At 36.7% G+C, this 20611-nt stretch overlaps 1 protein-coding gene across 1 annotated transcript in view; it reads right to left on the reverse strand.

Annotated features, from left to right (window-relative positions):
• The window catches only part of LOC139716669 (protein phosphatase PTC7 homolog), a 50034-nt gene that overhangs the window by 17524 nt on the left and 11899 nt on the right, over nt 1-20611 (reverse strand). Inside the window, exons 3-4 of the mRNA XM_071628198.1 lie at nt 16617-16812; nt 15540-15663 (exon numbers count right to left, since the gene is read on the reverse strand). Of these exons, the coding sequence (XP_071484299.1) occupies nt 15540-15663; nt 16617-16812 (320 nt within the window). The remainder of the gene's footprint in view (nt 1-15539; nt 15664-16616; nt 16813-20611) is intronic.

The raw sequence follows: 20611 nt of genomic DNA on the forward strand, positions 1-20611 counted from the left end.
CAACCACATCAACCCTTTTCTAAAAAACAAGAATGAAGACCAGCACCTTCCGTCACTGACAATTGCCCTTGATGAAGAGAACATGTGTTCTATCAAGTGACGTTAAAATGCCACAATGAACATTAGCCTCTGGTGTCAGTGACAATAGATTTGTAAGACACGTGTACATCAAAATAGTAGGTACCCAATCTCACAGTTGAACTACCAAAATTATTGTAGTGAGAGAATGTTACTAATTGATCCTTGCTCATGATACACCTGACAAACTAAATGAATTAAAATATGCTATACAGTTTAAAGGGATGGTATAGTTTTGGTTAGATGGGGCTGGAGGTTTCAAAGTGTTTTTTTTATGATGATTTTTTTTAGATAATGCTATCTAAAACCTCTCTAAGAAATATGAAAGATCATACAATTCTAAGAGGAATTCAAAGTTTATTTGATAAAAATTGGTTTTCAAATATCCAAAAATTCAGTGATCCTAATAAAAGGTGGAACCCACCTTTCATTAGGATCACTTTGTTTTACTTTGTTTTTGGATATCTCAGCCATTTCAAAATCGATTTTCATTAAATAATCTTTGAATTCCCCTTAGAATTGTTCGCTCTTTTACTTTTCTCAAAGTGGTTTCTTGCTAAAAGCTGAAATCTCACCTCAACAAAACTATACAATCCCTTTAATATGAAATGCCCCACCATTACTCTATGTTGCCATGTTCTCTTATTATCCTGCAGTTGTAGCTTGCCTAGTTCTTTCATTTAGTCCATGGGCCAAAACCCGAAAAATGGGTTGTTGGTACCACCTGAGGTGGCAAAATTTTTTTGGTGTCATTTTGTTTGTCGGACATAGATACGCTTATCAAGCTATGATAGCATTTCCAAATGAGTAGCTTAGTCACAATAAATGAATTTTTAACCAATTTGGTCTCGTTTTTATATCCCTGTACTTCTGAATCGAAACTAACCGCTATACAAATACGAGCACTGCCTTCTGTATGTCCACAGGTGTTCTGTTGTAAACGCGGTGCGCTTAGTCTTTATGCAAGGCAGGGAAGGGAATATCCAAAGGGTTATGATGTCCACAGCTGTCACGCGGTGTGCTTAGTCTTTATCTAGAACAATATACCATTATCATATCTAAAGTTCCTAATAAAAGGGATTATCTATACTGTTTTTATACAACCCTCTCAACAAATACATCAGTTTTAAACAAAAATCAATCTCTTCATTTACAACATTATTAATTATAATGTATTGTAGTGTGCCAGTACATCGTTTTTGCATAATCTTTCATTGTTGGATGGAAATAAAATGACATTGGCGTGGTATTAGCGTTTTTACCGTAGCGTTTTCACCGGAAAATGATAAATAATTGAAAAATATGCTAAAATTCACGAGAAATTTTCGTTGTTGTTTTTAGATAAAGGGATATACACTGTATTATAAGCTTTGGATATTCACTTCTCCGTCTCGAATATTAGACTAAGCGCTGTGGACATCATAACCCTTTGGATATTCCCTTCGCTGCCTTGAATAAAGACTAAGCGCACCACGTTTACAACAGAACACCTGTGAACATACAGAAGACAGTGCTCTTCTTTGTATAGCGGTTGGTCTCGATTCAGAAGTACAGGGATATAACAATGAGACCAAATTGGTTTAAAATTCATTTATTATGACTAAGCTACTCATTTGGAAATGCTATCATAGCTTGATAAGCATATCTATGCCCGACAAACAAAATTACACCAAAAAGGTATTGCCACCTCAGATGGTACCAATATCTGGCCTGGCCCATGGACTAATTGAGGTTACCTACGGTCCAAATGGAAAGCACTAAATGACATACAATAGTTTTGCCAGGGTTACCAATGGACTGTGACACAGGACAGCCTTCACAAATGCTGTACTCAAGCTTAAACTATTAAGAGCACCGCATTAATGTCTTTGTTTATTTTTTTTCACAAGAAGGAATTTCATAGGTTTGCATTGATCAATAGGAAGAAATAATTCACAAGTAAATATTTGTAGTACTTATAAATGTATGACTTAACCTTGCAGGATATGTATTATTATTCACAGGTAGGCTGTAATTATAACTGCTGAATATCAATTAATTAAGACAGAATTATCTAAATCCTATCACTGTAAAGCATTGGAAATAAACTTATGAAAGCTGTAAGGCCTATATACCCTTTACTCATCCTTCTTTATTCAGAAAAAAGCTGATATCACATTATGGGTGTATTCTTTATCATATTCCTGTCCAAGCTTTGATATCACATACAATGTATGTACTGCTAAAATAATTACCGTACTTAAAATGAAACAACACCATCATTTAAGGTCACCACTCTGCTGCTTTGTATTATTGTCTTGATAGCACTAGACAATCCCACAGCCCTTCAATGGCTGCATTCCTTCAAAGCTGTGGACACTTTGCACAAACAAAACACTGAGCACCTCATTCATGCACCCAAAGAATGGATGACATCTTATCCACCTCATGGCATATGAGAGTTACAGAGACCACTCACATTACACTATACAGTTACAAATATGTTTGTTCTACCTCCCACAGCCCCTTGTTGACTGCTCCTCAGACATAAAGAACTAGAAATGTCGCTATGGCGACTGGTATGCCTCCGCCATAATGCATGATTCTTCTAATAGGTCTATAGTACATGTGGACAATGTGTGATTACATTTTCACAAAATTGGCAAAATATTAAAATGACATGTTTGTCACAAATGTATTGAATGTTTACCTTCCTTGACCAATGTTTAATTGGATGAATAGGAGAGCATGTATTTGGGGATTTAAGAACTTTAACTTGACTTTGACCATTTCATAAGTTTATGCACTGAGTAATTTTCAAGGTATGGAGAAAAAGCGCAATTTCTGTATTGAACAGTAAATTGTTATCATTTTCATCTGGCCTTTGATTTATAAGAGAAGCACTGTCAGGCAGAACATACATAAATTCAGCATGTACTAAGTTTCAAGATAACTTGAGCCACTTCCGAGATATGGAGAAAAAAGTAAGTTCAGCACTTTCACTTGATCTTTGACCTTTTGACCTTTGACCTTCTTGGCAAAAAAAATCCCACAGAATCTCTATTGGGTTAGACATGCATACATCAAGTTTTAAAAAAAAAAATATCCTGCTGGCATTGCATAAATATAAGGAAAATAGTAAGATTTTGAAGTATTGCCCTTGACCTTAGACCCCTGACCTTTGACCCCATGAACCCTAAATTCCCTAGATAACCACTGCCAGTCAGTAGATGCATATGTGACCGTGCACCTCAAAACGAACATAAAGTCGCACACACTGATTTTGCGTGAGGACTGAAAATAAGTGAAATGGGTCAACCTAGCCGAACTTGACTTTTTCATATTTTCTAAAAGAGCGGGTCTTCTTTTACATTATGCTAAAATTTGGTATCATAAAACGGGCAGGAAAGTGTGTTTTTTAGCAGTTTATCTCGAACATTTTTGGTAGAATAGTATGATTAGTGTGTGTCTTTAGAATCCCTTTTTCATTTCTGAAAAACCTTGTCCACACTCTTCTCTTTCAACTCTAATAACTTTTGAAAGAATAGTGCTACTGCTTTGAAAGTTGGCATTAATTATGTACAGTATGCGTTAATGAGGCATGCTTAATTTCAATTTAATCTGATAATCCCTTCATTGTTGTTGCTCTGGTGGTTTACTTCCTGTTTTTTGTCCCATTCATCGCACGGCCAGCACGGTTTGGTAAAGATTAAGCGCTTGAATAGACACTGTACTTCAGAGCCTCTTTTCTCAGTTCACACTTTTCCTGAGTTTGTGCTTTCTTTCCAATATTTAGATATGTTAGGAGAGTCCATTTGATTTGAGTTATACATCATTTTAAAGCTTAAACTCTGTTCTTTCAGAATATGGTCTTAACTAAAAATTCATGTCTGGCGACTTTTTGTTTGTTTTGAGGTGCAGGGTCACATATACACTATGTTCCATGAAGAGACCTTGAACAATTTCCAAGATACAGAGAAAAAAGTGAAATTTTAACATTTTACTTGACCTTTTGACCTTTGACCTTTTGACCTCATGACCCCAAACTTTCACCAGAGAATCTTAATTGGGTAGTACATGTATACACTAAGTTTCAAGAAAATATCTTCAGGCATTGCATAGATATGGGGGAAATAGTAAAATTTTAAGTATTTGACCTTGACCTTTTGACCTTTGACCTTGAGCATGTGCACCCAAAAGTTGATAGGCACAACTTCACCCCCTAATACACATACATGCCAAGTTTCATGAGGATACCTCAAAAGGTTTTGGTAGTTACCCTGTCCACAAAATTCATTACGGAAGGACGGACGGACGGACGGACGGACGGACGGAGGGACAACCCGGAAAACATAATGCCTCCGGCACCACTTCGTGGCGGAGGCATAAAAATGGCATGGTTGTGTCTGAAGCATGCCATTTCCAAAGAATCAAGCTACCTGTAGACTTGTTTTGCAACATGAGAGTTCATTTCATTTCATGACTGTATCTATCCAGTCAGGTTCACAAGCATTGTCAACTTGTAGTTTCTTACACTTGCTGTTCACAAGATGCACTACAATTGTATATACCTACAATAACAATCATGGGAAAGCTTGAATGCATATCAAGTGTATACTTTGCTATTATGGTTATTCTGTCACCACAACTGCCATTAAAACAACAGAAAATTGCGGTGTACAAATTGTAGGCCTACATTTGACAAGCATTTAACAAATACGTTTTAAAAAAAAAAAGCAAAAAAAAAATTAAAACGATCTCTCTTTCCCCTGAAATTTGACACACTCATACCAAACTCTAAAGTCTGGTGTCTATTGAATGACTCTCTCTCATAAGCATCATGCTGGCAAGTTTCCTAAGCTATTAATCCCTGTCGAGACAAAGAATCTAAAACTTCCTCCTCACATGAAAAACCGTGCTACTGCCATTTCAACTGCATCTGATGATGCATCTAACATATCACATATTATCAAAAATTGCCCTAAGCTTGGCTGCCTGCTAGCAAAGCAGCATTTGTATCTGATGTCAATGAAAAAAGTTTAGGCAAGAACAAGAAAAAAAATATATTATTTTACATGTGTAAAGATGCAGAAGTTCCTTTCTTACAACACACTATATCATAATATAAATCTTAAAACTACATGTAGAACTATCACTCATTGTGATTAATATACCCCCACCCACAACTGAGGGAATTAGCTCAACCAGGATTAATTTCTTTTTTACTTTTTAATGGAAAAAAAATGTTACCATGGCAATGCACTGTTCAAAAGTGAATAAATGTATTGCTCACTGTTAGTCACATGTCCCACATCTCAAGTCAAGTGCTCAAAAACTGAGTGAGCAAGATAAATAAACTGACAATTTGTATGGTTTTCATTAAAAATTGTGTTATCATGGCAACACAATGTTGGACATTAAGAAAAAATGAAGTTTGCACAACAGCCGTCACATGTGCAAATTTCAAGCCAAATGATAAAAGGCTGAGGGGCTTAGTTGAATTTACAATATTGGTGTATCATTTTCTTTCAAAATATACTGTTACCATGGCAACTCATTTTCAACACTGACAAAAGATTTTTTGCACATCTTGGTAATGTAGAGGTAACATGTGCCAAATTTGAAGCCAAAATGCTCTAAAACAGAGAGAGTTAGGAGAATCGAAATGTTTGTATGATTTTCATTCAAAATGCACTGTTACCATGGAAACACATTGTTCAACAATGATGAAATATGAAGTTTGCATATCTCTGTACTATAGTGGTTACATGTGCCAAATTTCAAGCCAAATGCTCAAAGACTGAGGAAGGTACCCGAATCCACAATATTTTTGTATGATTTTCATTCAAAATATGCTGCTACCATGGAAATGCATTGATCAACAATAACAAAAGGTTAAGTTTGCACATCTACGTACCATAGTGGTCAGGTGTGCCAAATCTCAAGCTAAATGCTCAAAGACTGAGGGAGCTAGCTGAATCCACAATATCTTTATATGTTTTTTGGTGAAAAAATGCTGTTACAAACAATGGCAATGCATTGTTCAACACTAATGACAGATTAAGTTTGCACATCTATATATGCTATAGTGGTCACATGTGCCACATTTGAAGCCAAATGCTCAAAGACTGAGGGAGTTAACTGAATCTACAATATTTTTGCATGATTTTCATTCAAAATATGCTGTTACCATGGCAACACACAGATCAACCATGACGAAAGATTACGTATACCCATCTACGTACTATAGTGGTCACATGTGCCAAATTTCAAGCTAAATGCTCAACGACTGAGGTAGTTACCTGAATCCACAATATTTTGTATGCGTTTTAGTGAAAAGATGCTGTTACCATGGCAATGCATTGTTCACCACTGATGAAAGATCAAGTTTCCACATCTATATGCTATAGGGTCACATGTGCCAAATTTCAAGCCAAATGCTCAAAGACTGAGGGAGTTACTCGAATCCACAATATTTTTGTATGATTTTCATTCAAAATATGCTGTTACCATGGAAATGCATTGATCAACAATAACAAAAGGTTAAGTTTGCACATCTACACCATAGTGGTCAGGTGTGCCAAATTTCAAGCTAAATGCTCAAAGACTGAGGGAGCTACCTGAATCCACAATATCTTTATATGTTTTTTGGTCAAAAAATGCTGTTACATTGTACCATTGCAACGCATTGTTCAACACTAATGACAGATTAAGTTTGCACATCTATATGCTATAGTGGTCACATGTGCCACATTTCAAGCCAAATGCTCAAGGACTGAGGGAGTTAACTGAATCCACAATATTTTTGTATGATTTTTCATTCAAAATATGCCGTTACCATGGCAACACATTGATCACCACTGACGAAAGATTAAGTTTACACATCTACGTACCACAGTGGTCATGTGTGCCAAATTTCAAGCTAAATGCTAACAGACTAAGGGAGTTAACCAAATCCACAATATTTCTGTATGCTTTTTGGTAAAAAAAAAAATGTTACCATGGCAACACATTGTTCATCACTGACGAAAGATTAAGTTTACACATCCATATACTATAGTGGTCACATGTGCCAAATTTCAAGCCAAATGCTCTAAGACTGAGGGAGTTATCTGAATCCACAATATTTTCGTATGATTTTCATTCAAACTATGCTGTTACCATGGCAACACATTGATCAATAATGACGAAAGACTAAGTACGCACATCTACGTACCATAGTGGTCACATGTGCCAATTTTCAAGCCAAATGTTTAAAAACTGAAGGAGTTAGGTTAATCCACATATTTTTGTATGATTGGTTTAAAAAAAAACTGCCATTGCCATGGTAACAGTTTTAATGCACACATCAAAGATGTTTGGCACAACTATACATTACATTAATCACATATCTCAAATTCAAACAGAATTGTTACAAAACTGAGAGAGTAGTTCGATCCACAACATTTTGTAAGATTTTTATGAAAATCTGCCGTTGCCATGGCACCGCAGTATGAAATACTCATAAAAAAGGTGTCTTGCACATCTACCTTTGATAGCGGTCACACATGCCAAATTTGGGGTCAATTGCTTAAAAAACTAGAATTATCACTGAAGGTGATTAATACCCCCGCCCCTAGTGTGGCTTTATAGTATGTGATGTCATTAGGGCAATGACGTTAATACCAAGTTTGTGCACTTGTCGAATTGGAAACAGAATAATTTTACAGGCTTTCAAGTGGGATAACGTAAAAAAGTAGGAATAAAGTAGGAACGAAATCTCTAAAAAAGTAGGAAAAAGTAGGACTTAAAGAGGGAAAAAGTAGGACTTAAAGAGGGAAAAAGTAGGGCATTAAAGAAAAAAAAGTAGGAATAAGTCAGGACATGTGCAGGCTTTTTGGAGTAGTTTTCGTCGACACTCACCAGAACTCTTGATGTTACATGTAAATCTTAATTTGTACTCACAACCCTGCTGCCTCAGCCTCACTTTTGCTCCTGGGAGAGCCTGGTAATTTTGAGCGATGATGAGAGCTGGTTGAGCACTGCTCCAAGTCCTAGGCTGCAATATCAGTGGGATCAATCACATCTGCACAGGAGCAAAAGCTGAGGCTGGCAGCAGTCTTGTGGTTGATTGGTGTGTGTTATCCCTCTTTCATGCTGAAGAGGCTCTCCCCACCAGTAAGAATCTGCAACTAGAGTCTACTCATCATTTCTGAATATAAATTATTCAAGTAGCCTTGCACATTTTTTTTTTTTTTTGGCGGGGTTTTTCACCAAAAAAGTAGGAAAAAGTAGGAAAAAGTAGGATTTTGAGCAAAAAAGTAGGAAAAGTAGGGACAGCAGTAAAAAAGTAGGAAAAAGTAGGAAAAGTAGGGCCACTTGAAAGCCTGAATTTTAGTTTACTGTACAATTACAGAGTTGACACTGAGTATAAAACTAACAGCAAATGGAAATATGCTTTCCCCCAGCATCACTACACTTAAGGACCATCATACACACCAAATTTGACCTTCATAGCTTGAATGGTTTATTTTGATACAAAAATCAGTGGTTACCATGGCAACACATTTTCCTTCAACTGACACATTGGTGTCTTGCAAAACTACACTTCTAGATCATGATACATACTAAATTTGACTTTAATTGCTTGAATGATGGAAAAGTTATTCGATCTGCAAGGTTTTGGTAAAATTGTGGTTACCATGGCAACGGTTTGTGTGACAAACACAAAAATCATGTGTTCCACATCTAAACCTCAGGGCCATAATGCCTACCAAATTTGGTTTCAATTGCTTGAGGTGATAAGCACAATCAGGGTATGCAATCATGACTTTCTCACTTTAAAAAATTGTAACTTCTAAAAGAATGCACCAACTGACTTAAAAATTCACATGCAGCATGCTAAAACATCAGTAATCACATGTGGTAAGACAATAGCTAATTTCTTCTCATTTACTGTTGATTATTAAAGATTAATACCAAAAAGTCCCCAAAAACATATGTGATGCGTCAAAAAAAGTGTTTTACAACTTGCGTAAAATCAAGATTTGAGGTCCATATTTTAAGTCTACCCCTATGTGTTTGGTATCAAATTAATGGATTTTTTCCTGGCATTGCTTGCATGCAATAAAAAACAGTGGTTCTTTCAGCTGGAGAAAAATATGAGGTATGAAGTCCCGTCCTGGTAGGAGTGTAATGCTGGCTTATTTTTGTGACATTGTGACCTTTTAACCCATGCTGTACAGCTACAGTATACATGGAGAAACAGCTTATTTTTCTGCTTTTCCTGAAAGTACTGAAGACACACTACAATATGGTGCACTGTTTGCCATTAAATGTTCTGCCAGTTTTGAGTTTTGAGCCATTTTCAAATGCTGAGGAAAATAAGTGCAGCCGTTCTTCAGTATTTTCAGTGAGGTACAATGTATATCCTAATTTGACTACTTAAAAGAATATTTTCCCCTAGTATTGAATATCCTTGTTTTTTTAACCATGAATTGTACATACAATGTATGTAGAAATCTATTGTGTGAAAATTTTAGCAAATTTGAGCAATAGGAACTTATCTTTTTATATTTTTACAAATTGCTGAGGATAAAAAGGCCAATACACGCCCATGTTATACTGCATGAAGGTCATATGATAAGTGTTCAGTGTTCATATTTCAATGCTTGTTCAATTTCTAAAGATATCATAAGCAAAAACATAGTATTTTGGCTTAATATGTCATTGTTTGAGTGTCACAGCTTGGATATCAACTCAAGTCATCATAAATCTCACATTCATTCTTCTATCTGTGTTTACAAATATGAGAATTGATCCAAACACTGTGCGCACATTCAAGGTCAAACTGTACAGGTATAATTTTTTGATGAAAAATATCTTCCAAAGCACCAGCCCTAATTTCATAAAAATTTGTAATAATGGCCACTATATGTCTGTTACCTATTCCTGAGAGTTTCGCCTCTTCACTCTTTGGCAAAAGTGAAATATGATAAAATATGTAAAAGTGGTTTTATTTGAATTCAAAATAATGCCTACAAAATTGATCATCCATTTCGAGAAGTGAAAATATGAAATTTATTCATATTTTGTGATATGTCATGGCTATGTGCTGGTGGTGAATGAAAGGGATATTTATCAGGAATATCTAACAGCAATATCAGATGAAAAAAACATTCTCCTTTTTTTTAAATGAATTTTTCCAATAAATTAGTCATTTCAATGTAATTCGACACCCCTAATTAAAATGCTAATTTATGCACAGTTTAATGCAAAATTGTTACTCTTCTTCTTCTTCTTCTTCCTGTTCAGTACAGTCCACCTTTGGTGTATTGTCGTACTGTTGGCAGGCATGGTGTGGACGTGTTTATACTCTTTCTTTACATGAAATGAAAATTTGAACACTCAGCTACAACAAACAACAAAAAAAGCATTTTCACCAAGCTTTTTTCATTTTTACCCTGTTACACAATTGCATAATTTACCCTGATTGTGCTATTGACCTTGAAAACTGTGGAAGAAGTTCACTCCAAAGGATTAAAAAAAAAAAAAGTGGTTACCATGGCAATGCATTGTCCGACACAAATACAAAGGATATTTTGCAAAACTACACGTAAAGAGCATCATACACACCAAATTTCACCTTCATAGATTAAATGGTTCAATTTGATACAAAAATGAGTGGTTACCATGGCAACACATTTTTCTTATATTGACACATTGGTGTCTTGCGTAACTACACCTCCCGATCATCATATTTTATATACTAAATTTGACCTTAATTGCTTGAATGATGTGGAACTTATTCAATCCACAAGGTTTTGGTAAAATTATGGTTACCATGGCAAGGCTTTGTCCGACAAACACACACACAAAAAAAGATGTTCCACATCTATGCCTCAAGGCCATAATGCCTACCAAATCTGATTTAAATTGCTTCAAAGCTGTGGAAGTTGTTCAATCCACAAGATTTCAAAGAAAAACATTCAGTTACCATGGCAACGCTTTGTCAAGTACAAACACAAAGAGTGTCTTGCATAACTACACCTATAGATCATCATAGATACTAATTTTGAAATTGATTGCTTAAATACTATGGAAGTTATTCAATCCACAAGGTTTTGGTAAAATTATGGTTATCATGGAACGCATTGTCCGACAAACACAAAAAACATGTCTTGCACATCTATACCTCAATATCATCATTTACCCTAAGTAATCGTGTGAAAAGTCTTGCCAAGGCCTCTGCCAGAGACATTCTGTCAGCCGAATGCTTGGCAGTAAAAATAGACCATCGTGTCGGCTGTCTCCTCCCGCTCTCTTTTTGCTTTACGTGTGTATTGCATTGCATTCAGTCGCGCACATAAGGGGAACTTCGTTTTGCAGTATTCTGCAAAAACGTCACACCTTCACAGGGGTGTGTCAATTCGGCCGTCAAAATGGCGACCTCCAGTGTGATGCACCAGCAGACGACATGTTACACTTTAGATACTGAATATCGCCACTTCTGAGGGCCTGAAATAACTGGTTTTTGTACTGAAATGCGTTTTACCCCACCCTCAACATAATCAGTGGGCTAAAAGTCTTGATTTTCATTCTTCTTTAAGCTGTTTTCAAAATATGGGAAAATTAGTGAAATTCTAGCATTAAAAGCCCATAGTGCAAATATTTCCTTACAGAACCATTGTGCAATACATGGAGAAACAATGCCTACCAAATACAATGTATACAGTAGACCAAGTTTAATTGAGGGTATACAATGGTATGGATGAAATAGTGTCATATCAAATTTAGCATTAAGCAATGTGTAATTTCAGCATTTCAACCTGACCTTTGACCCTTGACCATTGACCCCATGATCTAAAACTTCTCAAGACAATCATCCTAAGGCAGTACATATGTATATAAGTATTAAGTCTCATGAGGATACCTTGAGCCATATCTGAAATATGAAGAAAAACTCTTCAGATTTAGCATTTTCACTTCACCTTTGACCCCAATGTCCAAAACATTTTTTTTAAAAGAAATATCTATTTGGTAATACATGTCTGCATTAAGATTTATGGTAATGTAATCAGGCACTGCAGAGAAATGAAGGGGGGAGGGGGAGGGGGAGGAGATACTGTAAAACGAGGAATGTTTGCATGTTGACATGTTAATTTCACGAATTTCGCGAGAGCCAAGATTCGCAAAATTAAAATGCACGCAAAAGTTCTTGTGTACAGTATATGCATTGAATGTTAGAGGCAACTCGCGAAAATTTCATGCCACGAAAATATTGTGTTTTACAGTAGTGAAATTAGAATTTGACCTTGACCAATGAACTTTGACCTTGAGCATCCACTCAAATGCATACACATTATTGTACATATATGGGCAATTCCGCAGTTAGGTGGACATGACAAGGATAAAAGAAATGTGCCTCTTTATCTTACTCTTTAATTTAGGTACCAACTAATGCCATGGATGTTCACCATTCATTAAGGTCTTTAAAATTCAGTAGATTTTATTTTTCGTATTAATTGATTTTGCGAGATCTAAAACCATCGTTTAAAATGTACATGTGGGACTGGGGATGCTGAAATTCACTTAAATGCAAATTACAGTGGGTTCCTTGAAATTTTTTCCTCAAAGTTTTGCTAATGGGTAAAAGATGAATACATTTAAATACTCCAGAAGTCATGTGACATTTTGTCAATTACAAAAGGGTGAAATGACCTGCGGAATTACTCCGAACAAATGTAACGTTACTAACCGTAACGTTACTAACCATGCTTTTGGGGGTCTAGCTAAAAAATTATTGGTCGAACTGCTAAAAAAATTTGTGTGAACATTTGTCATGATGCAATAATTAAGATTAATGCAACACTTTGTTTGAAGTGACTTGAATTTTTGCACACTTTTTGTTACAAGACATTGATTTTTTTGTCATGTCCTTTTTTCGTAACGTTACTAACCTGCCCTTTAAGTTGCCATAGCAATTCTAATATTTCATGGATTGTATTCATTCTTTTCTGTATCATAAACCTGGGAAGGATAAACATGTTTTTGACATAATTTTGACTTGAAATGAATAAATGGTAATTTAGTAGTAAAAACAAATATCTGAATTTGTTCAAATGTAACGTTACTAACCGCGGAATTGCCCATATGCATAATATGCCAAGTTTTGATAGGATACCGTAAATGGTTCTTCAGTTACAACTGGACATTGTCCACAAAATATGTTACAGACAGAAGGACAGACGGACTGAAGGATGCATGGACAAATGCCTTTGACAACATTTCCTGGAGGAAGCATTCACAAATCATTTAAAAGATATGGGTAGCTGAGGCAAAACTTAATGTCATGTGCATTGTTTTCTAGACCTCTGTGATTCTCACTTAATCCACCCGGCTATGTTTCAGCTTATGTAACCTTGCAAAATTAATGTCAATAGCTTGGCTGCAATATGCATATGAAAACAAACAAACAAAATAAAAATGAAGATGAATAATGTGGTCTGCTTGCATTCCATTTCCAATATTTTGACGTCTACTGAAAACATTGTAATGAATTTCAAAAATAATGTTTACACCCAGAAGTATTCTATTTTGATTAAGTATGAAAATAACAAAACTACTGCATCATTGGCCCATCCGCATTCAAGGCATTGTGTTATCAATGCTATGTACTCTTACCACAAACCACCTCTGATTTAGGGTCTAATACTTGAACATATATTTGCAATAGCTCAAGTGGGCATGCACACACAAATTCAACTTAGTGCAAATGACCACATTTCAGCTGTTACATCAAATCTGTGTAATAGTACCAGGAATCTAAACTGTGCTGACACACTGCATTACTTCAGTGATGCTACCCAGTTTACTGGCGCAGTATAGAACAAGCTAGTCTGCGCTGTAGGGCTCACACGGGTAAATAATTCCCCATAGAGACGTGTGTTCAAATTCAAATTTCAAAAAATTCTGTAAAATAGCTGGGAGAAGTGAGGTGTTTCATCTTCACTAACCTGAATAAGTGAGATATACCCTTTCATCCATCAGATTTTCAGGGTGGGTTGTTCTGCTCTAATTCTGTCCAAGGGTCCGCAAAGCCAGACTACGAGTTCTTGTCACTCAAAAAGTAACCTATTTTCCGTACACGTTCCCAATGAAATATAGTCCCCTCAAATTCCATCAGAGAAGCTTTCATCTTCCAACCAAAATGCAGTTTGTAGAGGAATTCATACTCAATGTCTACAGCTATTCAGTTTTTTGCCAAACTACATTATTGATTTTTAATTAATTTTTTTCTTCATTTATTTTGGTATCTTTGGTACGAATTTGTGAAGGGGTCTGGGACAGTCCATTTTATTTACAGGTGTGAGCCCTGTAATGCACTATTATTAACATCAGTTGGCTAATACACCCCGTGTTCACATTGGTCCCCGCACTGCGGGGAAAGTCTCATGCTGCAGGACTTTCCCCTCCCAAACCATAATGTGAACACTAGCTGGGACTTGTCCCCCAGCTCCGTGAAGCAAGTCAGGTCCGTGGACAGATTTGGAAGGGAGAGTGATCTTCTGTTATAAAACTGATAGCATCCAGATGTATTCATCAAATGTGTGCATGTGCAAAGTCTGGTTTCAAGTGGCAGCCCCCCCCCCCCCCCCCCCCCCCCCCCCAGCCACGATTGCACCCACAACTCAAGGATAGTTGATATAGCAATGTGAAAAGTCAGTAGTAAAAAAGATGATTTCTGGCGACTGTCCCCACAATGCAGGGTCCAATGTGAACATGAGAGAAGTCAGTCAGAGATAGGTGAAGATTGGGATGAGTAATCCATTGATTAATTGCCTCACTTCTTGGAATACCAGAAAATATTGCCCTTTGTATCAGGGACGCATACTTTCTACTATCCCACTGAATTGAACAGGAATTGAAAAGGTGTTTTATTCATCAATATCCATCGCAGTCCGGAGGCTGAATTACAGACATTGTTAACAAAGGGCCATGAATACATTAAAAATACATACAAGATACAGTGTGGCAATGACAAAAAAAATGCATAGAACAACAAAAAATCAATCTTAATCATCATAACCATTGCACAATGAGATCAACCTATAATACAAAACAAAAATAAATATTTCAATAACAATATCTAATATCACTATTCTCAATAATTACTAAAAAATAAATTGAGTTTATGATAATCGTGTATGCCAGTCATTTATAATCATTAATACAGATGTTGTTATACAACATCCAATACTATCCAATGTCATGTCACCCAAGTATACTGCAAAGATTATACTAAAATCACATTGGAAGGGAAGAGGCATAGCTTTGAGTTAAATTACCACTGATGGATATGACTCTTATCATGAATACCCTGAGAGTCTCCATAATACCAATTCACTGTCTTGAAGGGTGCATCATGACATATCCACATACAACATACAAACTGCTTATCTGCTGTGAGGCTATTGAGATGATGGAAACACAATTGCACTCACCTTCAGCTTCGAGAGCTCACCAAGAATCATGGTTTCAGACATATTGTCAAAGAGGCCATCCGTTGCCATGAGGATGATGTCACCTTCTCGAACGTTGAAGAGGGAACTCGAAGCTGAGTGGGGGCTGCAGGAAAGGGAAAAACATTTACAATCACAAGAAATCCACAAGTGGCTCTAATCAAGCCAGCACAATGAAATATAGCATATTGCTCTGAATACAGAACTCTTGCATTACAATGATTACATAATGATTCAGTACACATTGCATTTTAGTCCTAGTTTATACCTTGTAAATGGTGTGCTGCAGTATTGGTGTCCAAGCATTTTTCCTGCAAGTACTGCATGTTTTCCTTCATGCAACCAGGTACCAAGCTGCGTTAAAAATTCCACTGCATGTAATTCATCCCACTTCAGTGAAGGCAAACTCTTTCCTTTTGTTCCTATTTACCAATATTCACATAATCAACTAAGACCATTTACTGAAAGAGTTCCTTGAATGTATTTTCAGGAGACCAGTTTTCTGTGTCTCCTACCAAGTAACTTTTACGTCAGCACAACTTTAAAAACTGCCGATTCCACAGCACAGCACTAGGTTATTGTGAACGTGCAACATTATTATTGCAAACAATGCTCACTATCAACTACAAGTACATGTACAGTGTAAATAACATAAAATTAGGTATGTCAGCATGAACTGCTGGACACATTTCCTTCTTGAAACTTTACTTCTTGCAAGCAATGTCCATTTCCTTAAAATTATGAATTAGGGAAAAAAGATTTGCAATTCATTTCTTGCTGGTGTCCAAAAGTGGTTTGGCTTTCAGAGGGTCATACATCTCAAGGAAAAAGTTACTTGAATAGATGTTGAAATCAGAGCAGCACTTGAGGATATTCGGAGCAATATCCAGAGCAATATGTGAAAAACATGCACTCCTCAAAAAGGCTACTTGTTGTACAGTTTCCTCTTGAAGCCAGTTTGTCACTATGTGTACATGTATTTCTGCATAATCAACCAAACTTGCCAAGAATAAGGACTGACTTTATTTCTCAAAAAATGACATGAAATTAATCACTCACCTGTCACTCAGTATAGTTCTTAGGCCAGGGGGCGCTATTGATAACTGGAACGGTGTATTGAAGTAGTGCTGCTGCTCTTCTGACCGGTGGACTATCCTCCCTCCTCTGACGATGAGGAATCCAGAGTCACCAAGATTGGCAGATGCAACAGTCCTGTTATCACCATCAAAGATGACAATGCATGCTGTACTGCTCCCTGCACAGACAAGGTACAATGTATGGTCATTACAACTGACTGACAAACTGCCCTTCATCAACATACAAATTATGTAAATAAGCACCAATTATTCAGTGTTTTAGTAGTAGCCATGATAAAAAATAACATGCATGTATACATGTACATACAGTTGACCCTCTCTTATCCGGCCTCCCTTTATCCGGATCTCTCTATTATACGGACGCAATCTCGCCGTGATTTTTTTTAAAAATAATTACGGGAGGAAAGAGGGATTCCCAACTCCTTGAGAGCTCCTACACAAACACACATGAATTACATATTAATTCCAACATGATTAACATACATTACATCAAATTTCCTTCCAAACTGCTTACCTTCAGACATTTTAACATCCCCAAACATCCCCAAATCATCGCAAGAACATGGACAGATTATGCGCTCGAATCCTCTCATATCGCATTGCCACATATAGGTCCATACACAGCCGTCGATATGACTAGACATGCATTGTTTCGAGTCATTGGCTGAGCAACGAATGATATTGAACACTCAAAAATTGTTCACACACAGTACACACATAAAGAGAGAGAGGGAGACCATCTAACAATGGCGACCTACAGTCGACTTTGCCGAGCCGTGATGATCGAATTTTGAAGCGTAGTTTCGTTGACTTGTACTGTTTATTTTCAAGATCTACTTGATACATTTCTTAATAATTATTTAGGTAAATCATCCCAAGAATTTATAAAAGAAAATGATTTCATTCTTGCAAACACGAACCTCTATTTTGGGGTCTGTTACTGAGTGTAACAATGAAAAGGTTGCAGTATACATATTACTACATGTGGTACTACAATGGGCTACATCAGTACATGTGTATGTTTATGTACATATAAAGCATTGAGTCTCCCGTATCCGGCCAAATCCCTTATCCGGATGAGCCCCGGTCCCGACTTGTCGGGATACGAGAGGTTCAACTGTACTCAGGTTTTTACTCAAACCAATGATCTCCTGATTATTAGACAGGCATCATATCCACTAGTGCGCTCTACACTTCTGCCCGACCGCCAGTGCCAGTTTCAAATCCTTTATAGCAGCAAGAGCTAGTATTGTGTGTTTTTTCAAATTAACGAATTCTTGCATTGAGTTACTTTTATTGTGACTGATTAACAGACAGCCCTTCATCAATGGAAAAAACAACAAATTTGACAATGTATTTTCAAGAAAATGAAAATGTGAAAATCGGCCCCCACTTTGGTTCCCCGTGTTGTGTAAATGGATATACACATTTTTTCCTGATGATAAATGATACCAATTTCTCTGTCCATTGCAGTATTCTACGATTGCAAATTAAACCATTTGCAAAAATACAGAAAGTCCTACATGTAATTTGGAAAAAAAAAAAAATATATATATACAAGTGTATATACATGAATATAGATTTGCTTAATACGGCAAACACAGTAATCTCTACAGTATTAATGCAAAAATATGATGTGTACACATCATGAATACAATCATACTCTACACTTGGAAAACACAAGTAGTCGAAATCAAGTCATGTTTTTATTATACTCAAGTGCATCTGCATGTAGTTTGTGCTGTTGTGAATGTCCAACAACTCATTGTTCACTATTGGAATCAGTTGTGAGATTACATTTTAACAGCAGGAAGGACATAAACAAGTCATGAGGCAGAAGTGTATTCTATGGGACAGGAATGAGTACAATGTAGGTGCTCATCAAGCCACACAGACAGTTTGTTAACAGATTAAACAAATGCAATGTGTACTCTGGCTCTTCCTACAGCATGCGTACTGTGATCATCATACTGGTAATGGTAATCTTTCACGTGTATCTGCACTCCATATACAGGTCTGACAAATCAACAATCAATTTGAACCAATCCAGATATCATGATTTTTACTAAATACCTTACCTCTGAAATCAGGTAATCTGTGAGTACTAGACAGTTAAACATTGAACTGGTTGGAGGGGCAGCATCCTAAGAGGTTCAGTGGGACATGCAAAATTTAGTTCCAGGGCACAGTGTACAATGCATAGTTATGCCTATGATGTACACTGCAATTATTAGGCTTAGTGTCAACAACCACCCAGAGGCAGGCGTAAGTGCTATGGAGTGAAAGATTGGTGGAGTGCTTATCTTGCCAACATTGCTGTTAATCTGGGAGAAGGATGGTGCGTTCTATTTTTTTACTTTCAAGTATACTGTAAGGCAGAAGTCAGAAGACTGTATTTACTGTACAGTTTATTACAAGAAATGAAAAGAACATTCAAAGGACAACTGCCAGATAATATTACACGACTCTGTACATGTACATGCACATGTATGAACTTGAGCATTATGAACACAAGACAACTAGAAATGTCGCTATGGCGACTGGTATGCCTCCGCCATACTTGTAGTTGTAATGCATGGTTCTCCAAATACACCGTAGCTCTATAGAACATCTTGACAATGTGCGATGAGAGTTTCACATAATTGGCAAAAATATTACAATGACACAAATGTGTTGATTGTTCACTTTTCTTAAACTGTAACAAGGGTAAATGGCTAAATTGTCTAAAGAGAGCACGTATTTGGGGATTTGAGGGTTTTTAGTTGACTTTTGACCCTTTTATTAGTTTATGCATTGAGTAATTTCCGGGGTAAGTGTAATCTCAGTTTATTAAACAGTGAAATTTTAACTTTCAACCCTGGCCTTTGACCCTCTGACCCTAAAATTCGCAAGAGAATCACTGTCAGGCAGTACTATATGCATTTTAAATATACTAAGCTCCATGATGATACCTTGGCCACTTCCGAGATAAGAAGGAAGAATTTAAATTCAGCATTTAACTTGACCTTTGACCTTTTGACCAGTGAATCTCTATTGGGTAACTACTACATGTACAGCATACACTAAGTTTCAAGAAAAATCCTGCTGGCATTGCACAGATATCCCCATTGATTGCATAGCAAATTTACACCGGTATTTTTTCATGGAACCTGCGTTTACAAGCTTTGCTTTCGCGGTTCCATCATATTTCACAAGTTATAGAGAATATGTACATTACATGTATGTATGCTGACACACTTTCTGTTCATGACCCGACTTATAACATATTTTGTATCTTGCTTGGTTTGTATTCTTTTTTTGGATGTATTTTGATGTCAAGTGAAATATGAAAATAAACGTGCTGGAACTGTTCACTGTGTCTCAAGTACAAGACCAGTGCAGTTTCAGTTATTCAATTCAATATGACGGAAATAGTGAAATTTTGAGGAGTTGACGTTGACCTTTGACCCCATGACCCCAAAATTCCCAAGATAATCACTGCCAGTCAGTATGTACATGTATGCATATGTACCAAGTTTTATGAAGATGCCTTGAACCAGTTTGGAGATATACATATGTATGGAGAAAAAGGTGAAATTTTAACATATGCACTTGACCTTTGACCTCATAGCCTGAAACTCTCTCTAGAGAATCTTTATTAGGTAGTACATGTATACACAAGTTTGAGAAAATACCTTCAGGCATTGCATACATTGTAGCTATGGGGGAAATACTGACATATTGAGCATTTGACCTTGACCTTGACATTTCTTGACCTTCGCATTTGACCTTGAGCATGAGCACCCAAATGTCGATAGGCACAACTTCGCCCACTCATACATATGTACATGTATGCCAGTCTCTAATGGTTTTTTTAAGTTACGGTGTTCACAAAACTGATTATGGATGGATGGACAGAAGGACAGACAGACGTACAGAAGGATGGACAACCTGAAAACATAATGCCTCTGGCGTCAC

This window comes from Diadema antillarum, unplaced genomic scaffold (genome assembly GCF_040938485.1).
Source record: "Diadema antillarum isolate AM-2024a unplaced genomic scaffold, OU_Dant_1.0 scf00000068, whole genome shotgun sequence".
Taxonomy (NCBI): Eukaryota; Metazoa; Echinodermata; class Echinoidea; order Diadematoida; family Diadematidae; genus Diadema; species Diadema antillarum.